General features: G+C 37.7%; 2 protein-coding genes across 2 annotated transcripts in view; one reads left to right on the plus strand and one right to left on the minus strand.

Moving 5' to 3' along the window:
* Positions 1 to 19,908, plus strand: part of Su(var)3-3 (lysine-specific histone demethylase Su(var)3-3) — a 138,743-nt gene that overhangs the window by 3,965 nt on the left and 114,870 nt on the right. The gene's annotated exons all lie outside the window — the stretch shown is intronic.
* Positions 12,793 to 14,415, minus strand: LOC138135581 (trypsin-like). Its single transcript, XM_069054344.1, has 6 exons — positions 14,286 to 14,415; positions 14,107 to 14,234; positions 13,829 to 14,055; positions 13,543 to 13,776; positions 13,285 to 13,492; positions 12,793 to 13,234 (listed from the first exon to the last, which is right to left on the minus strand). Exons 1-6 carry the CDS (start codon positions 14,374 to 14,376, stop codon positions 13,064 to 13,066), a joined length of 1,059 nt encoding a protein of 352 aa, XP_068910445.1. The 5' UTR covers positions 14,377 to 14,415; the 3' UTR covers positions 12,793 to 13,063.

Raw genomic sequence — 19,908 nt, forward strand, 5'->3', positions numbered from 1 at the left:
CTGCATCACATCTGGTTCTTCTTAATAGACCTCATTTTCTTCGTAATCTCTGGTAGACAAGATCCAGTTTAATTCTTCCCTACGTAGACGATTGCGAAATGTACGTGTTGTGCATCTTTCAGTAATAAATTGTAATTGTAATAAATTTTTGTTACGAAATTAATGGTTCTTTGCCACCCATAGTTGTTTCCTTTGTGATGTGGGAATCATGATCGACAAAAAAGTTTCATTTTTATTATACCATTAAAATTTCTGGGTTTTATTATGAGATGTGGTCGACATTTTAACGATGTTACTATATTAAAAATGCTACACTATGCGCCTCTGTACGTTCTTGGTTATGGTACGGTAGTATTGTCCGGTCATCTTTGTATCAAACGTACAAAGATGAATTTGTTCTGTGACGAGTTTTCATTAAAATAATTTTCTGATCATATCGGGTGTTCATTTAAATTTATCCTCAAAGTTGGCGTTGAAGAGTCGATTGTGAACACACCACTCGTCAGTTTGCACACTAAAAACACAAACAACGCAAAAAGTGAGGTTAGATTTAAACAGCTGATCCGCGATCTGTAATCCGAGGATAAATTTAAATGAACACCCGATTTATTTAATAATAAATTAATAGTTTATTAATAAAATTTCTTGTGGTGCTTTCGATATCCAAATAATAACATTTGTGACATGAATATTTTGTAACAAAGTACATATTTACGAAGATAAATACAAAATATTCTCCTATCTTGCGTTTTATTCTTTAGTTCATTCGTGATTATTTTTTAAATCCTAACAATTTCTCGTAGAATATTCTTTATCTTCAGCCCGTAAAAAATGGTCACCGCCCAATAGATGCTGAACGTTTTGTCTTTTGTTTCGAATTTTAGTATGTAATTTAGTAAATTGCCACCACTAGGATTCGAAAGAATTTTTACCTTTAAAATGGAAGTGTAAATATTTTTCACACGAACCAAAATCTTTGAAAGAATTTTTTATGAATCTCGTTCAGTGGTTTTATGATGCCGCTACTGTAACGATTTCCAACAAGTATTGAACAAGACATTTATTTAGACCTATTAGGATGTTAGAGGTTCTCTTCCCTGACTCAGGGAATGTGCAAAAATTTTCCGTAATCAAAAGATATTTGAGACAATCTGAAAATATTAATACCGGATGTCCACGCAAAAAGTTCGGATGATTTGCGTTTTTAAAACAAAACGACGAATTAATAGAAATGTATTATGTATTTAAAAATGAATAAAAGTAAGACCGATAAAAACAAATTATTGTGTTTTTGGCTGTAACACGTGCCGAAAAAACGAACCAGAATAATGTTTTTATTTATTTCCGCGTTGAGGCGTAAAAGCAAAATTATGTTTTCATCGAAAATGTTTTCGGTTCTAAAGATAGGGGAGAGTGAAGGAAAGCAAGTTTCAATTTAAATTTGGAAAATTTTGTCGCAACTAGGTCAAACAGGCAACAGAGCTGAATGTCCATTTTTGCGTTAAAATTTGATTAATATATGTAGTGACAATTGTTTGACTTTGCCGAGTTAGGAAAGATACGCAAAATCTAACACTATCAAAGTCATAGCCGCCCCTTATCTAAGTAATTGTTGATCGGTCACGGAATTTTTTAGATATTTCTAAAAAAAATCACTTTGAAGATAAAAAACGCAGGGAAATGGCATTATCGAGTCAAAAGTTGGGTTATATTCAATAAAGGCCAGTTCACTCACACATATTTGTCAGTGAAATGTCAGTTGTGGCCAAGATTCCGTCTCCGGAATTGTACAATTGGTTGCAAAAAAAAAACCGGGAACTGTCAGAATAAAATTGACGCATTTTTACAATTTTTTTCATAGTGTGAAACCTTCTTACGAGAGATAGGTTAGAACTATGGTCAAAATTCAATGACATTTTAAAAAATTATTTGACAGGTATTGTCACGTAGACAATTAATTGACAAATGAATTAAACCAAATTTACATTAGCAAAATATCCTTTTCCCGTTTTTTTTGCAACCAACTGTACATACATACTGTGAGTTTTTTTTAAGGGTTTTACATGCTAATTTTTCAACTGTTAATTTTTGTCCTCATGAAAATATTCAAACCTAGTTTTTTAGTACAGTTGTGGGATATGATAATGTATTGAAACAATTTCAATTTAATAACAAGAATCAAGGAATAAGTTAGCAAAAAGGCGTTTTTTGAATTGACGTTTGTTTCAATTTTAAATTTTCAGTAGGCTAAAATTTCAGCTGTAATTTTGATATTGATATGGGGGCCATTTTGAACATTTCATTTAATTTTTATTGAAGTAAAGACCCTTGTTATGACATAAATAATTAATGTTCAGACTGTTTTTTGCAAATAACATTTTGTTTGTAAATTGTCTATTACAACCATTTAGGCAATACAAAATGAAGTAAATGATTAGATAATATTATTGTTTAATTTAAAAACAGCGCTAGGCTTTGTAATTTTCACAATAATAAAAGTTAACAGGGGGTTGAAAAATTAGCATGTAAAACTTTAGTCTTTAAAGTCTTTACAGTCTTTAAAAAAACTCACTGTATATTATATTTATACCCATAAAATGTGTTTAAATATTACAATAAACACGGCGAAATACGTTTGCAAGTTCATCAGCTGCAGCCAAAATAGTCTACTTCGAAATTGTTATCTTTCACAAATAACTGTCCTTTAATTTAATGTGGCACTTGTTTTGCAGACACAATCTAAAATTTCGTACTTACCTTGTTTCCACCACTTTAGTAACACTACATAAAATTAATAACTTTGTACACAACACACACATCTGCTTTCTGTCTGATTTTGCCTCTAAATAAACTAGTCTTGTGTAACCTTAAAAAAACCATCACAAAAACGCAAATTCACGTAAAACCAACAACTTATTTTAGAAAACAATGCACAGACGTAATAAGCCGGATCGAGCGGGAGTATGACTTGGCAAATTGGCAACAGTGGGTGAGTGGCGCCCCCAACGGTAGCCGAAATTGCCAAAATTAAGTTGGTCTGGTTAGAGCAATGAAAACAAATGAATAAAGTACCCAAAACCGAAATAAGGCACAAAAATGTTTAATTATGCGATTAACAATAACAAAAAAAACAATTTTTTTGTTATATCTACATAAATGTTTCAATTTTAATCAAGTTAAATGTTCAAAATGGTCACCATTCATTATTGGAATAATACAGTGGATTCTTGAAATCATTTTGAACAGTGTGAAAATTTTTTGGATTTAAATTGGGCAAATTTTATTTTTCTAATAGATAAAAGCATTGTATTTTTTTCAATTTCAATGTCAAACATCACAAAAACTTTCCAGTGTAACCTCTATTTTTTTTTTTGCAGAATTGTTACTAAAAATATGTTTTCTTTCATAATGGGTCATTAGGACTGATATGAAGGTGTCATTTAAAATTTGTAACTTGCGAGACAACAGAAATAAAGGCATCCGATTTTTTCGCGCAAATACGTGGTATGTACATACAAATAATTAATGTATGTAATCTAATTAAGAGTTTAGGTATGTTTTTCTCTTTTTTGTTCTCTTACAAACGAATGTAGTGTAGTTTATGTGGTTTCAAAACTGTAAACGATTATTAAAAAAGAATTTAAATTTTTTAGATCTGTGACATTTGTTATCAGAGTAAATTCGACTAATTTTGAGACGTGATTTCATAATCGAAATAATTTTTTTTTGCCACAATTTAAGCAAATATCTTACCGTATTCATAACTGTTTGCGAAATTTTTAAACGAGCCAATTTGATTTTCAAGTTTACTGCTCGATTCAGGTGTAAGTGTGTGTACGTTATCGCAGTCACAATCGTCTTGTCACCAGAAGACGTAAACTTGAGGGTTTAATTATTTTCTGTGGGCCGTTTTACGATCATTAGGTGCAACTTTTTAATTATTTCCACGGTTTTACGGTTGTTATACACGCGGTGGCATATTTTTTCGTCGGCGACGATATCGATCCGAAGGATTTTTTCGCCACGACCCGTACGGAAAATCGATTAAGTTTAATCGTCGTAATCGGCGATTGGTGTCGTTGTTTTTTCGTCGACAACCGATTTTGTTGTTATTGACAATGGGCGCCGCATTAGTTATTTGCGGTCGTCCTTTTCGAGATTCGTTCCATCGGCAAGCATATTCTCGATGTCCGCGTGCGCTAATGGGCCGTCATTAACGCCTAATGGATTCCGATATTTAATATGCATTCCTATTTGGAAGGTGTGTTTTCCACCGGAGGCCCTCGCGCCGATTTTTCACCACACACGCGTAATTTTGAATTGCGCAATGAGAACTCGTCGAATTGAAGATATTAATTACGAAGGAAGATAAACTTGTTTTGATCGGGCTGCAGCTTTAGCGCGAAGACACCCGCAGCGCGCGGATTAATTAATATCATCGCCAATTAATATCAGTTTTTATGCAGTTACGATTGATTTGTGGCTATTGTGCTCTGATTGTCGGTGGAGTACGCGACGGGGATCCCCCGCCCCAATTCTCATGATTTCTCATACGCCGCCGATCCTGCTCTCGGAATGTTTTTTTAATACACGCTTCCTGCGAACGTGGCAGTTCAAAATCGATTAATAGGTGTTTTCTTATGGTGGCGGCGAATTCTTAATCGTCCTTTTGTCTCCGACAACAATAGGATCGCAATTATTTCGAGCAGGGTGCGAACCAAATTCGAAAATAATTCGCGGGGTCACCTGTTCATCGGAGTTTCGTTTGGAAATCGTGCCAAGACAAAAAATCGCGACGGAACCAGATTTCACATGCACGCAAATCCCAGATTAGTTGGCTGACACAGAATGCACGGAATTGAACAATGAACGGGAAAAAATGCACCTGGCCGCTGAAAAGCCGAAGGATTTCGTCCCATTATGTGTTGGTCTCATTAGTTGGAAAGTGGATTTGGAAAAAATGTCGTCATTATACGACGTGTTCGAGATGTTGAGGATTTTTTCGCGGCCCGATAGACCAAATGATATTTATTAGGACAGCAGATGCTGTCAAGCTCACCGGGGTCGAGTGTCTGTTTAATTTTGGCAAATTTCCCGAATCCGTCTCTCTTAATTCTTGAGTGGATGACGTCAAGGTAAAAAGTCAATTGTCGCGCCTCACTGGTGTCGGTGGCATTCTACGAATCAGGCCGCATCTAATTGATAAAATACAATATACCGACGAGAATCGATTGGTTACGGATGTTAGTGCTCGTGTGGAGCCAACATTGTCTTCGGAAATCCACAAAGAGCATCTCGGACGCGACCTTGCCGTCCACGATCTGGATGGATGAAATTGAGTTATACGGATTTTTTTGTTTACGTAAGACTTTACCCGTGAGCTTTCGATGGCCGGTTTCTTCGCTGCGCGCACATTCAACGAATTATTGTTTCATCCCATGCGTGGTACAGTTACAGTTACAGTTGGGAATAGCGTTAGACAATCTGCAACATCATCCCGCACAAAGAGGTCTACATAATCCCGCTTTTATCTATTTTTTGCCTCGTTTTAATTATATGTTGGATTAGCCGACAAGAAAAATACAGATTATTCAAAAACGTGAATTCCTACGCCAACTGCCACGGGAATTTTGACAATTACGACAATAGTGTCTCGAGGTTATGTCTTATTTCTTTGGAGTTTCGGTGAACTAGGATGTGACGTTACACGAGCCATAATGAGCCCGACGGAATTGAAAATGCAACCCACAATACATTTGCAGAGTTAACGTGGATATTTGTTTTTTGATTTAAATAACATAAAACATAAATTACCCTGTAGATTTTCTATTTTACAATCACTTGGAAAAAGTCGAGTTGTGAAATGAAGTGATTGAAATGTATTAAGAAAAACGTTTGATAAGTAAAATATCATTTTTGAAACATAATAACAGGGGCTTAAGACTTCGTCATACTAAGTGTATCATGTGTGTAAATAAATGTTTGGTCAAGTGATAATTATGTTGTTTTTGTCATGTACGACGTATGTCGTAGCTTATAGAGGATTCGATTTAACCTCAAATTTTGTGTGCACGTAAGTCTCATTGTTTTGTATCCTGTGTCCTATTTTTCCTAATGAACTTTTTTTTCAAAACCAAAGTGGTTTACTCAACTGAGCAAAAAGCGTTTATCATAGAAAATTATTTTCGCAACGGTCGTAAGGTCAACTGCTAGAAATGTCTTCTGTATCGAGTAGGTAACCTAACGAGATAGCAAAATTGTTCAAATATCGAAATAACAGACAGACACCTCAATCTCCATTAACTGCAATACGCTTTGTCCAACGATGATTAGGCTTTGATCCCTTGCCGGAAGAATAGCAGCTGAAAATGGAGCTTTGAACTCATTATCAATTTTCACCAGACATTTTTGGAGATTTGGGAACAGATCGAAGTCATCCGGAGCTAAATCAGGCAGATAAGGTAGACGGTGTCTCAATTTACGACAATACGGTGTCTAAATTTTATTTTTTTGATTGTTTTGTATGTTTTCTGATTTTTAGTACTAAATCAAGTATGTACTGAGTAAAGCAAAGTGGAGTATGTTGCTATCAAGTCAGCCTTAACCATGCACTTTCCTCCTTCCACCGCATCCACTTTTTGCCGTCGTTCCAGTTTTTTCGCGAAGAAACGGATTTACTTTGAACGGTGGGTTAGTCATCCATATTTAAACGTTTCTGCCGTTTCCTCGGCTTTCACCGTAGACGGAGTCATGATCAGAAAAAACTTCCTCAGTGAAATGACACCGAATACTGATCGGATATGACAATGGTAGATTGTGAATCGCATTTAGGGAGTGCGGTAACCGATCAGAGCGAAGATAAGGCGATAAGTCGCCGCCGAACCGGTTCAGAAGTGACGGTCGAGAAGGCGACATCATTAATTAATTTATAAAATGTAATAATGATTCGGGACCGGCCAACGTATGCAGGACTAGTCGGTCGAATTTGGAAAGCACGCAAAAAGTCAACAGTCGAATCTCGAGCAACTCAATTATTGCCGTCCACAAACTCATCACATTCTCGTTTCGTGCACAATTAAAACCTCACCGATGAGTTTGTGATCGGAACGTTGATTTTTGCAGCGGAGAAATTCTCGGTCGACGGCGTTACGTCTCACTCATCACCGGATGATGGGTCTCGATTCCGGAATAGTCCGTTTGGCGGTAGCCCCTCACAACAACACAAATGATTCTTTATGTGACATGTGGACGGGCGAAAGCTGCTTACGGCGAGCTTAAAGTCTTCATACCAACGTCGAGATAAGAGACGGCCGTGGAATCGCACCCGTTTAATTCCATTTGTCGTGTCGTTTTTCGTTTTACAGTTTGTTGAAATGTGGGGGCAACGTCGCCGCCGCCGCCGCCTCGTTTTTGAGACACCGAACACCGGATCTCTACAATTTGCAAGAGATCGCATCGACGATTTTGATAGTAACTGAAGAAGGGGGATGGTCAAAGGCGGCCGCTCTTTGCGAACTCTACACCTCTTCCGTTCGTAATGGCGACGATTGTTGCGGCACAACCTAAGTGCTCTCGGTGTTGTTCCGCGTGAATTTCTCAAATTGAGTGAAATTTGCCATTTGTTTTTTGAATAGGGTTCCTTGACAATACACCTTGTCTGCTGGTTAAGTCTATTCTTGTATCCAGTCTTGCGAATTAAAATTAATGAATCCCTTTCTTCGGGGTGGTTTTGCGGCGTGACAGGTGTCTTGCGTTATGGCCGCCACATGCTTGACAGAACGGGAACTTTTTCTCGTAAATGATTTGCATAATATGTGTCACTCCTATTAATTATTTATTTTATCAAGATGATCGACTTACTAAATTGACATCATTTAATGTGACGTAACTTTTATCAACGTCGTCCCACATAGATTTCGTGATAAGAAAACAACACCATATTTATTGTCAAAACTTTTATTATTAACACTGGTCACTAGATTTGTGAAATCATCCAATTTCTTTGATCATCCGACCAGAAATGGTGCGCACATTTTTTAATTTTTTAATATATTCACTGATAGAAGATGCCGCTTGTCTTCAGCAAGGCGGTCTACTTTCTGTTCTTTTGTAGTTTTTTGTCAGTGTTGAAACAAGTTATTTGATCATGTTTTCGCTCAGTTTTTGGAACGGACACTGCTCCACAATCCCAATTCTGTTTATATTCCGTAACCTGGAATTTCTTATTTTTGATTATTTGATTGAAACCCATTACCTATTATTGAACCATGAAATTACATTCTCGTGCTGTACATTGAGGTTTGCAATCCATACCATCATGTTTTTATTTTATTGTCGCGGAAGTTCGGTTCATCAAACATTTCATTTAGAAATTTCTAGTTTTGAAAATGTTGGAAAGTTGTCGGATTATCATCAGAAACAACAGGTTGTGCAATAACTGAACAGTGTAGGAAAACTTCATCCCACGTTTTCAATTTGGAACGTTGATGATAAAGTTATCAAGATTTTGCATTGTGTTTAATGAAAGTGAACGATGTTGCTCATTTATGTGGAAGATGTTGGAAAATTGGCTTTCAAAACATAATAATAAGCCGCCGTAATTCAATGAATATTTTCAGGATATAAACTAAACCGTAATAGATTTGCTTCATCATTTGCCATTGTGTTTACATAATAATAAATAATTTCTGTTTGCTATGGTTTTGATATATGACCAGCTGAACTAAGAAATTCTTTTGTAATATGAATTTTAACAGGTTGCGTTGGTGTCAAATGTAAATTAGATTAAATGTTTATATTCTACTTTCATATTTTTCTTGAGATTTAATTCAAGATGTAAATTAGTGCGACTTAGATAGTCGATCTATAATTTAAGAACAGTTGCCAAACGGACAGACACTGAAAAAAAATGCTAAAAACGACTGCGAAATAAATTAGAAATTGTTGGGTGAAGCTCAACACGGCCGAAACTAATACAAATGTTAAATATGTTTTTGACATTTGAAAATGAATAGTTTTGAGTTGATTTTAGAATCGCATTAACGTATTTTGGTGTGAGAGATGTGGTGGTGTCTTTTAAATTGACTTTTTGTGGGAGTGTTGGCTTAAATGGAGTAAATCTGTGTGTCGGTTGGATTGTTGGGGCTTGAGGTAACCGTTGTTAATCCTTCACCAAGCAGCTACCCGTTCGAAGGTAAACTTCGAAACAAGTAGGCATCAAAATTACATCATTTAAATAAATATTTACAGACGGACGGGCAGTGTGTATATCATTTTGTACACAGCGCTCCAGCTACGATGCGAGCAGTCCAGTTGCGGACTATCCCATATTCTTGTTGTCCAAATAACCGAGACCATCGCTGGTTCACCACTTTACATAGCGGCCGAGGTGAAATTCGAACACGGTAACACTTGTACGGAGAAGTTTTAATTGCTTTTCCCCCGCTGCGGTATTTATCATGGAAACGCAATAGGAACTGGTAATAAATATTAAGTAGGTTTGTCTGCCTGTATTACATAATGCATTAGTCGGGGAAGAGGATACGTATGTATCCACGGGTGATTTGTAGGTGTGAAGATAAACTTCGCCGGTGAAAAACACACAAGAGGCCATAAATTTCGTGACAAATTAGCGGCAATAACTCAACGGTTCCATTATAATTATTACACCCGCGCTCTTTTTCTGCAACATGACTGCAATCATTTAATAAGGCATGCAAGAGCGGCGCCTCTTGAACACTGTGCACTCATTGATAAGACGCGTGAATTCGTTGATTTATTGCCCGACGAGGGAAGGGTACCGATGTGAACCAACAATCGTGCTAGAGGTGTTGGATTCTCTCATGGGCTGTGACCTTGGAAATATCCGCGCGAAGGCGGAGTGATAAATGAAAACTGGAACATGCAAATAGACGAGAGAGAGAGACAAAACATAACGAATGACGATGTTTTCCGGTCGGTTTGTAGCGCATGTTTCAGACCGACATTCGTCGTTTGCGCAGATATGACTCATAGGCCATGAGAAAATCCAACATCTCTACTAAAATGAACTCCAATCAAAATGCGACTCTGATTGCAACAAGCAAATTTCATTTAAGACTGAATTCAGTCTTCGGGGGACAATATTTTTGGCCAGCAATGAATTTTTTTGACATTTAGGAGAAGATCGAGGTCACACGGAGCTAAACGAGGCGGATCTGGCAGGAAATTGTACTTCAGGTCACTTGCATTATCTTGGTCTCAACATGTTTTGTTCGTTTGGTTTGGTCCTAGTTGCAAATAAAAGTCCATCCTCGTACAATATATTTTTTATTTGTTCAGTTTGTGTTTGTTCATTTCGAAAAATACACTAAAATAATTCTATTTGAAAATTCAAAGACAACAAAGTACGTGACAGTTTCAGTTGACGTTTTACAGCTGTTCGTATGACGCACTGGTCGCGAACTTTTCAAATGACCCCTGTACAACTGTCAAACATTTTTATACTCGTCGATTTTTGGTAATTTAGTGTAGAAATCGAACTGATCACGAGAACTTGAAGGTAAAATTTTTGTTGCTAGCTTGGATTTAGATCTTTTTTCTAAATTGTACTCCAGAGATTAACTGGGGACAAAGACACAACATTCCATAAAATTTATTGTTCAGCTTGTTGGAATGAACTTGAATTCAAATTCAGGAATAGTCTTCACTGTCTTAAAGTAAGGATTAGTTTAAGTAATTATAGCATTCCCCAACTGCTCTAAGCTCGTGTTTGTACAAGCTCCAAAGCTTTTAGCGCTCAAAAGACAACAAGGAACCAACCTTGAAGGGCTTTACTTTCTATTAGACAATTGGTTTCTGATCGCGACTTAAATTTTGTCTGATCCCTTCCAATATCGTTGAAGATTAGATTTGTTTCCGTTGAAACGTCGGCGCAGATTCACGCAAGCTGCGGTTCAAAGGGCATCTCTTGGATCTCGGTGTGGTTGTCGTATTTTTTCGAAACTGAAAACAGTGGGATATATATAGACAAGAAGTAAGTAACACTGTCCCACGTGTGCCCACGCGGTTCGGACTCATTATCCCATAAACACAGCGGTCGCTATTGTGTGCTGTAGTTGGCCACACTGATTATCAACCACGATTTGCGATGCTCATTACAGGACGAAAGTTAATGGTTTCCATTTGGGCAGCGACTGGAAGCACTTTGTTATTCAAATATTTTCCTTATATACTGCAAATTCATGCAAGATTCGCTCCATTGGGGCACGTGTTTTGTCCGAGGAACCGGTACAGTGCAGTACTAAGTGGGATGATTTATTCCACTTTGTTCTCGCAAACGGACTCCACGGTGGTACTCCGAAGATCAGTGTTAGATTGGTCGCAGTTTCCGATTTCAACATGTTTGATCTGGCGCTGTTGCGAAGAGGCCTGAAAAGTCTAAGAAATGACTTATAGGCTTGAACAGCTCTGACTGAAATGAATTATTTCAGTAGTACCAGGTACAAATGTTGGATATTTATCAAAGAAAAACGGTGTTGTCGTTACGTGCGAATGGCTTACAAATGTTTCGTGCGAGGAACAACGTTACGCGACACATAAATACTTAATATTTAAACTTCTAATTAAATGAAAATCTTAAACGGAAACAGTACACCGTCTTGCGGCCGTCTCCATCTGGAAAGATGGAATTGATAAGACTTTCATTAGGATGCATCTCATATAATTATTATAATTTCGTGTCAAAAATCATCAAGTTGTTGATGACATAATTACCAGAACGGTACGATGTCAGTTGAGATTTTAATTTTTTTCCCCAAAGAAACGTCTAGCTTTTGTGAAACTCTACTATTTTAGAAGAAAACCATATTAAATGTTTTTTTTATATGCCCACAAATTGTCCGTGACTAAATTAGAATGTTGATGTGAACTAGGTAATAATTTTAATGATACTTTAATAAAACTTTAATGACGGTTCGTCTTCAGTAATAATCACGCCGGGCACAGAAACCAAGCAATCAGTTTATTACATCATAAAAATCGTCTAGAATGTGTGCTATATGTTTAATAAGGTGTATTTTTTTATTCGAAACGCACTATACGTGAATTCGTAATTACGTATTGTTTGTGGTGATTCGTTTACAAAGCGTGGAATGCACGACGATAATGAGTTAATAAAAATATCTTTCTGACATTTCAGTATCTGGAAAGATGGATGTATTCTCGTGATATGCATCACATTGCTGGAATTTATATCACTACTTTATCATATTACACGAGTTTTTCTTTTGTAATGAAATGAACAACCAAGGTTGCTTGGTCTTTTTTTTGCAGTTCGATTTCAACACTGTCCTAAACAATCCGTCAGTATTTCCAGTTTGCATAAGTGTGGAAGATGATAAAGGTTTCTGATCCAGGTACTGACTTGTCTCAATTTTGAACATTTAAACCTGCGATGTATGATAAATAGTACTTTTAGTGTAACAGTTTGAGAATTTAACTGGAATTTCTGATGGCAGGTCGAGTTCTAGAAGTGTTTCAGATTATTATACGACATTTCATTAATCAGCTCGAGTACTGTCGTAAAAAATGTGTAGGCAACACGTGTTATTTAAAGAAGAACATATTACAAATGGCCAGTTTGTCCTTTCCATATTTTACCAATTTGATATTTTGTAAGCCTAAAGCTTTTTCCGAAGCTGCATCTGTAACAATATTTTCGAGTCAATCGCGTGCTAACGTCTCATTAATAAGACAAGAAAAAACCTGAATGTTTTAAATTTATTTAATTTAGATAATAGAACTTGTTAAGTAAATTTATTATAAACGATTTCCATGTGGTAATTTAGTGTTCATTAAGAAATTAAACATAATTAAAACATTCCACTAATTAAATAAACCTTGTTACATCCATTTCGAAGATATTTGCATGGTAATCAATTTGAAAAAGTTTGAAGTTCGTAAATCAATGCATCGTTTAATTAGTTTTTTTTTATTAAGTTGGTACACATCGTGAAATAAATTATTGCAACATAACTAAACTAACGACTATTTAATTTTTACAAAACTGGCCAACACTAATTCATTACGAATTGTTCAAACTTGAGATGGTGGTGTCGATCCAACCCCTGTAGTAAGGCACACTGACGTAAACGCCGTAGACGCTGGGTTGTCCACAGCTTTTCCCCCAGATCACCAAACCAGCTATACTACCCTTTCCCGTGTTGGGACAAGTCAAGGGTGCACCACCATCGTACTAAAATCGAATGGTAGAGATTTGTTGGAAGAAGAGTTTTAGTTAGTTACCGTGCAAGCGTCTTTCATTGCCTCTCCTCCGGCACAAGTTTCACCCCCGGTAGCGTCCAAATATGTGTCGACACTAGTTGATAAGACTGGCACTAACCCTGCACGACAAGTGGCGTAATCTACGACCCCTACATTGACTTGCTTCATTGGATTGGTCGGTTGGTCGTTCTGTGTAAACTGCGTTTCACCCCAACCTGCCACGACGCATCTGTTGCAAAAAAAAAATAAAGGGTAGAAGTTGAGAGAATGTGAAGTTACGTTTGTCCGACGTAGGTGGCCCCACTGTTAGCTGCAGGAAGACAGCCACTGTTGATATTGTTTTGGCTTAAAGAAAACGGACTCGACACTCTGATTATCGCTATGTCATTTTGTAAGGTCGCGGGGTTGTAATTGGGGTGGACCACGATCGTCGCTGCCGTTCTGATCTGTGTGTCTGCTAAATTGTTGGGATCTGTGACTCCCATAATGACGGAGACGCTGGCAGCGTTGGTCCTGGAGATCGCAGAAGTGAAACATCGATTCGGTCACTGTTGATGTAACTTACTCCAGAGCAACTTTGTGAGCGGCTGTGAGGATGTGGTAGTTGTCGATGAGTACCCCGCTTCCCGCGTACACAGGGTGGGTGGAGTTTCGTATGAAAGCTTGCCAAGGGTGAGCTTCTGCCGATGTGGGACCATCTGCTGTCGATGTTGGTGTGACGAAACGTTCACCGCATCTGCTCGAAGGGCCTTGCGTGTAACAAGGTATCGTTCCTGCTGGACAGAGTTCCCCCTGTCGAAACAATATGGATCTATAGTGCCTTAACAATCCTGCGAAACTTACAGGAGTGACAATTCGGGGGTCGATTCCGGGACTGGTTGGAGTACCGCCGTTATCACAGTAACCTGGCGGTACGCACACGTACGAGTCCCCGGCGGCTGTCGTTCCTCCCGTTTGGGCTTTTATCTCACCTGCAAAAAGAGTGTTTGTGATATTGACCGTGACCAACACGAGGTACTAACCGACAATCAGGCCGACGAAAAATGTGATGTACGATAGGAGTAGCATGTTTCTGGTGATGGTACTACTTGTGTGATTTTTTTCCGACACCATCACCAAGATTTATACTTCCCACCAAATGCATCAGTTTAGTCGACATTGAATTTTTGTTTTGCCAAAGCACATCATAGTACGGGAAATCCGTAATAAAACGATTTTTGAACCTTGCTTGCGGTCGTTATAAAAATTAAATACGTAATTCGCCATTTGTCGATCGTAATTGCCGGAAATGCGTTCTGTTTAAATTCGTTCAGTGGTGAAGGGCGCAGCAGCGTCAAGGGTGGATGGCAATCGAAAAAAAGACAATTATCTCTACATTAAACGGCTCACTTGGTGTAACACATTTTAGTGGGGCTTTACGTTCATGATTCACGTTTTGTGGTAACTGTGAACAGTCGAGATCTGCTCTCGATTAATGCGAAGGAACGACTTCTCGAATCCTTTGACAGGTGAGTTGAGTACATTAACATTTAAATAAGCGGTTTTTATCGCGATAATTCTTTTCACTCGGATATACCGAACTAGTCATTAGCGCTCGCAGATTAATTACGGGAAAACTTGTCATACGGTTTGATAAGCGCTCTAATAGATAATTACCGCAACTGGTTGTTATTTGTTTTATTATAATTAACAAGCTATAATGGTTATATGTAATAAGCCATCAGCCATCAATTGAGAACGTTGCTCAACGAGATAACGCATGAGAGCACTTAGTCTCAAAATTATGGCACCGTCTCATTACACATCCTTCCTACCAATCAGATGTGAAGATTGTAGTGTACTTTTTCTACGTTGCGTAATTTATTCATAACTTTTACGTAACGTATAACAACTCAGATATCCAATTTAAAGAACCAAACAATTAGCAAATTTTTTTGCAATTAATCTTCACCACATCAATAAACGTTTTTCATGGTACCACTCCAACAGAAGGAGTTTGTCAGTTTTTGACGCGATACTATCTCGATTCCAGCATATAAACATTGCTATAACTTTGTCTAGTTTTTGATTGGACCATAAGCTATTTACATCGCAATAAAAGACATAAAAATTCATTTATAGCTTTTTAAAAATTATAATTATAGATAAAATGACTCGTTCTGTTTTCTTTAGATCGGACTCTAAAACTGATGCAAAGTTTAAAGAAATAGTTTTATGTGGATGGACGTGTGGTGCTCGTAACGGTTGACGAATAAAAATAATTTGAATTTATGTTACTTGTGTACATCGATCTGGAAAATTTCACACTTGGTGTGTAATAAATAAGTGGTTGAAGTAATTCAAAATTTGCGGTGAAGAAGACTGCGAAGGGTGTTTCGTGAAGAGCAGATTAGAGGTGTTAGATTCTCTCATGGGCTGTGACCTTGGAAATATCTGCGCGAAGGCCGAGCGATAGACCAGTGAAAAATCTGTAAATGAAAACTGAAAACGTCGACTACTTTACATGCAAATAGAGGAAAGAGAGACGACACTAACGTAATGACGATGTTTTCCGGTCGGGCGCAGCCCATGAGAAAATCCAAGACCTCTACCTAAATCCTAAATCTAAATGTTTTCTTTTTTTAATTAAAGTTGCGTCATTTGATACTTATACAGTGTGACTCAACAGGTGCACACGTTAAGTTTCGTTGTCATTTTTAATATTTGTTTGATTGCGTTAGCAACGTAGGCGGCGAACTGCCCCCCTAACAACAATATTCCGATGAGTCTCCGTTTGTTAAATGAATTCAATTAAGTCCGGCGTAAATCGACTCCTCGGACCTAATCGCGTTATGGTGTTGCTTTATTAAATCATAAACGAAGCAAAATTAAATTGAATTCTTTTGATAATTAACCCATTCGTAAATGCATCACGGTTGATTTTGGTGAGATCGACACAACCGTTTACCGCAAAACCAATCGACGACGCCTAAAACAACATTAACATGTGATTAAGTCGTTGTAATCAGTAGAGCTTTCAACGGGTCGATAATTTACACCTTTAATTGTTGTAAGCGTTCATTGCACATGTGGGTACTCTGTCGGTTATATCGGGGCTCCATGCTGTAATTTAAATGTTAACTCATTTATTGTATGCGAAATGATTATGCTCCGCAACCAGCCAGTGCCACTTCAATTAGACGGAGTGAAATATAATTCCGGAGCGTAATTGTATATTATTAAAAGCTCTTGTGTTTGTCTACGTAATGAGGCGTTTGTGATATTTTGCGTGATGTAACCGGAGAAGTTTCACTGCCGAAGTTTCAGAAATCTCCCATCTTTGCAGGATCACGTGCACGCAACATCAACAGATTTAGGGAAATTTTCTAACAATTGTTTTGTGGATTTGTGCGAAGTCGTTGCAAAATTAGAAAACACTAGCTTTATCAAGAGAATATTTCAAAACGAGTTCTAGACTGTTTTGGGTCAGCATTAAAAGCTATGAAGAGTTGGAATATTTCTCTGTAGTATAAAATCAGGGAGTTATGAACTTACTGAAAAATTTATTAGCATTTTGGGTGGGTAATTCCATCAAGGTGAGAAGGAGATCGAGAGATGAAAACAAGACAAAGAGAACATAAATGTGCTTTTTGATTGTTGTTGGATGTTCAAAGGAGAAATTTTATCGGGTGTTCATTTAAATTTATTCTCAAAATAGGCGTTGAAGAGTCGATAGCTGTTTAAATCTAACCTCATTTTTTGCGTTGTTTGTGTTTTTACTCTGCAGACTGACGCCAACTTTGAGGATAAATTTAAATGAACACCGATAGAAGATACACAGAAGAAGACAAGAATAATTTTCATGGCCAGAAAGCAACAGTTTGGTGATCCTGGAAAACGAAAAAATAAAATCATAGAGGAAAAAAATTGACATAGATTAAACGAGATCAAAAGAGAATATGTGGTTGACGAAAAGGGAGAGATAGAATTTAAAGGAAAAAGATAATAATCAAGCAGAAGCAACTAGAAGAGTGAAGGTGAAGATCTAATCGATCTAAGGGATCATCAAGAAAGTGATTTGGCAGAAGAGGAAGGAAGTTAAAAAATCGAGAGTTAAAGATTAATTCATATTACTAGAATTACTATAATATTATGATCGGTGTGCTGCCATAATTACTGTAACGGTAGCATCAGGTGATGATAGCTCTTGATAGATTAGAAATCTTGTTGGAAATGATCTATTCGTTCAATCGCGTGAAGGGTGAATAGACAGTAAATAATTCCAATACATTATGGACTTTCGTGGCTGGAATATGAAAATATGGTGTTTGGTAAAAATGTGAAACATTTCTTCGAATCTCTGCTGACAGTATGTGGATGGGAATATGTAACTAGTCGCAATAAAATTTCGCCTCACGTGTGGAGTTATTGTGCGAGAAAACGTAGATTCCCATCATAAAGACAATCGGGGTTTTGAGATATATGAGAGGTATCGTTAGTTAACAATATTATTTTTTTCGCGGTATAATCTGCTTCGTCAATACAGCCGGGCAGCTACACGATTTGGGCGGCCCGTGAAAATATTTACAATCTTGCGATTGCTATAATCAGAGGCTCGCTTGTTTATAAGAGAGAGAGAGTGATTAATGGTGAGGAATAGTTCCCTGATTTATTTGCTCGGTCAACGGAAGACGTCGTTCTATCTTTTTCTTATCACTGGCGAATTTAAATAATTAATTAAAAGAAACCGAATTAATTGCATGCCTAAAAAGCCATTTTCTATGATCTATGATTCTCTGGTGTTCAGTTATGTATTTATTTAAATTAAATCAGCAGGTTCTGGTTACACCTACCCAATTTTGCGAGGAGACGACCGTTATTGCCTCATCTAATAAAAAGGCGTATATTTCCTTTTGCCCAACACACGAACGCCATGTATACGTGATTTAGACAATTTGATCTATCTTGTTAAAAGTCGAGACGAGAGAGTGAAAGTGGGAACGTGGCATTTAGATTCTTATACTGTTCGCATGGCGAACATAACTTCTTTCGAAAGTATTTATATACCCAAATAGGTTTGCGACTTGCTATCTGTAAATAGGCGCTGTTAATCTAAATTGAAGCCGAAGTTTCTCATTTACAGACTTGTATATCTCGCATTGTTTAAATTGGAAAACACCTGTTGTGAATATCGGGCTTAATAACGTTTCTGGGGATCGATATTAATACACTCTTGTTTCGTACTCTGTTGCCTAATTTTTCTCGTGTTTGGAACAAATTTCGTTGCGCAACTACCAACAAGCCGCGGTACACGATCTGTTGTGCACTTAATTGAAATTATTATGATTTTTGATACAAGAAGTACTTATTAGGCACGACGACAGGAGAAAGCTACGTTCTGTAGAACGCGGTACCAAATTCCTCCCAACGACTTTTTTCTCCTCCCGAACCCCGTGAAGGAAGTAGCGAAACCTGGCAATTGCGAATCCTTGCGTCGTGTTCATGTGAATATCTACGATCAGGCTGGGCTTCCAAGCGTCCATTTCGTTGTTTGCCGCTTTTCAGTACCGTCCATAGATGAATGGCGAGATGAACGGTACGTTTTTATATCGGCAGTGAGATGCACGGCCACAGTTTTGACATAACCGAGTTCGCTCGGAGCTGATTTCATCGCCGGAATTTTTTTTTAAGTCGGCACATTATATCTGTATGTGTGTGTGTGTGTGTTTCTTCTCGCAAGAGCGGCGAACGCTATTATCCCCAAGTACTACACGGTTCTTCTGGGCTGTGATTATGGCGGTCAGATTGTCTGCTGACCCCGAAGAATGCAGGCCCACTTAACAACGCAAATCACCGCGTTCCGTCATAATTTACGAATGCTCCATGTTTCTCGAACAGGGTGCGATAGGGTTTCCACCAAGGTAGTACCAACGACTCTAATCTGTTCTGTCGTTGCGAAGATGTCTGTTCAACCAAGGGTTAATGAATGGTCGCGATAACGACCTTGATTTGAGTCGCTCGTTTTCAAGACGATCAACCGCACCAAAGTAGTACTTAAATTTGGCGGTACGCTCGGATCACCGCACAATTAAATAAATCTTTCTTCACAGTTCTAAACAAAGAGTTCAAGGTGCAAGGAATGCAAAGTAGTACTGAGTAGCATCACCCGGAAAAGCTCAACAGCACACGCCTCAGTTTGATGAGGCCGTAATTTCACAATCAATCTGTTTTCTTAATTTTTAATAATGATCGAACGATTGAAACCCACGGTGCTCTCCCATTTTACGAGTCAAACAGCAGCAGCACTAATTTCCACTTAATCTGCGGGGATATCTTATCGACTGGTTATTGCTAATTGCCCTGACCATGCGGCGATGCTGTCATAATCTATTTCTGCGGTAAAGCGTTCAGTTGCCTCAAGCTCCTCCGACATAATTATTATATCATTTTTATTGCCAAATTGCCAATAAAATAGTTATAAATTATTTGGGTTTTCAAGGGAAACTGCCTGGCAAAATACCATTCCGAGAAGTGCCAGGTAATTGCACGTTTTTTAAAGGTTGACGAAAAAATGTGATTCTGCCCAGTTCAGCTTGTAATTATTATAACCAGACCGGCACAGGTCCAAAACTGAAAAATCTTTTTCGACGCAATTAACTTGTGACG

This window comes from Tenebrio molitor, chromosome 7, assembly GCF_963966145.1.
Source record: "Tenebrio molitor chromosome 7, icTenMoli1.1, whole genome shotgun sequence".
In the NCBI taxonomy this organism is placed as follows: Eukaryota; Metazoa; Arthropoda; class Insecta; order Coleoptera; family Tenebrionidae; genus Tenebrio; species Tenebrio molitor.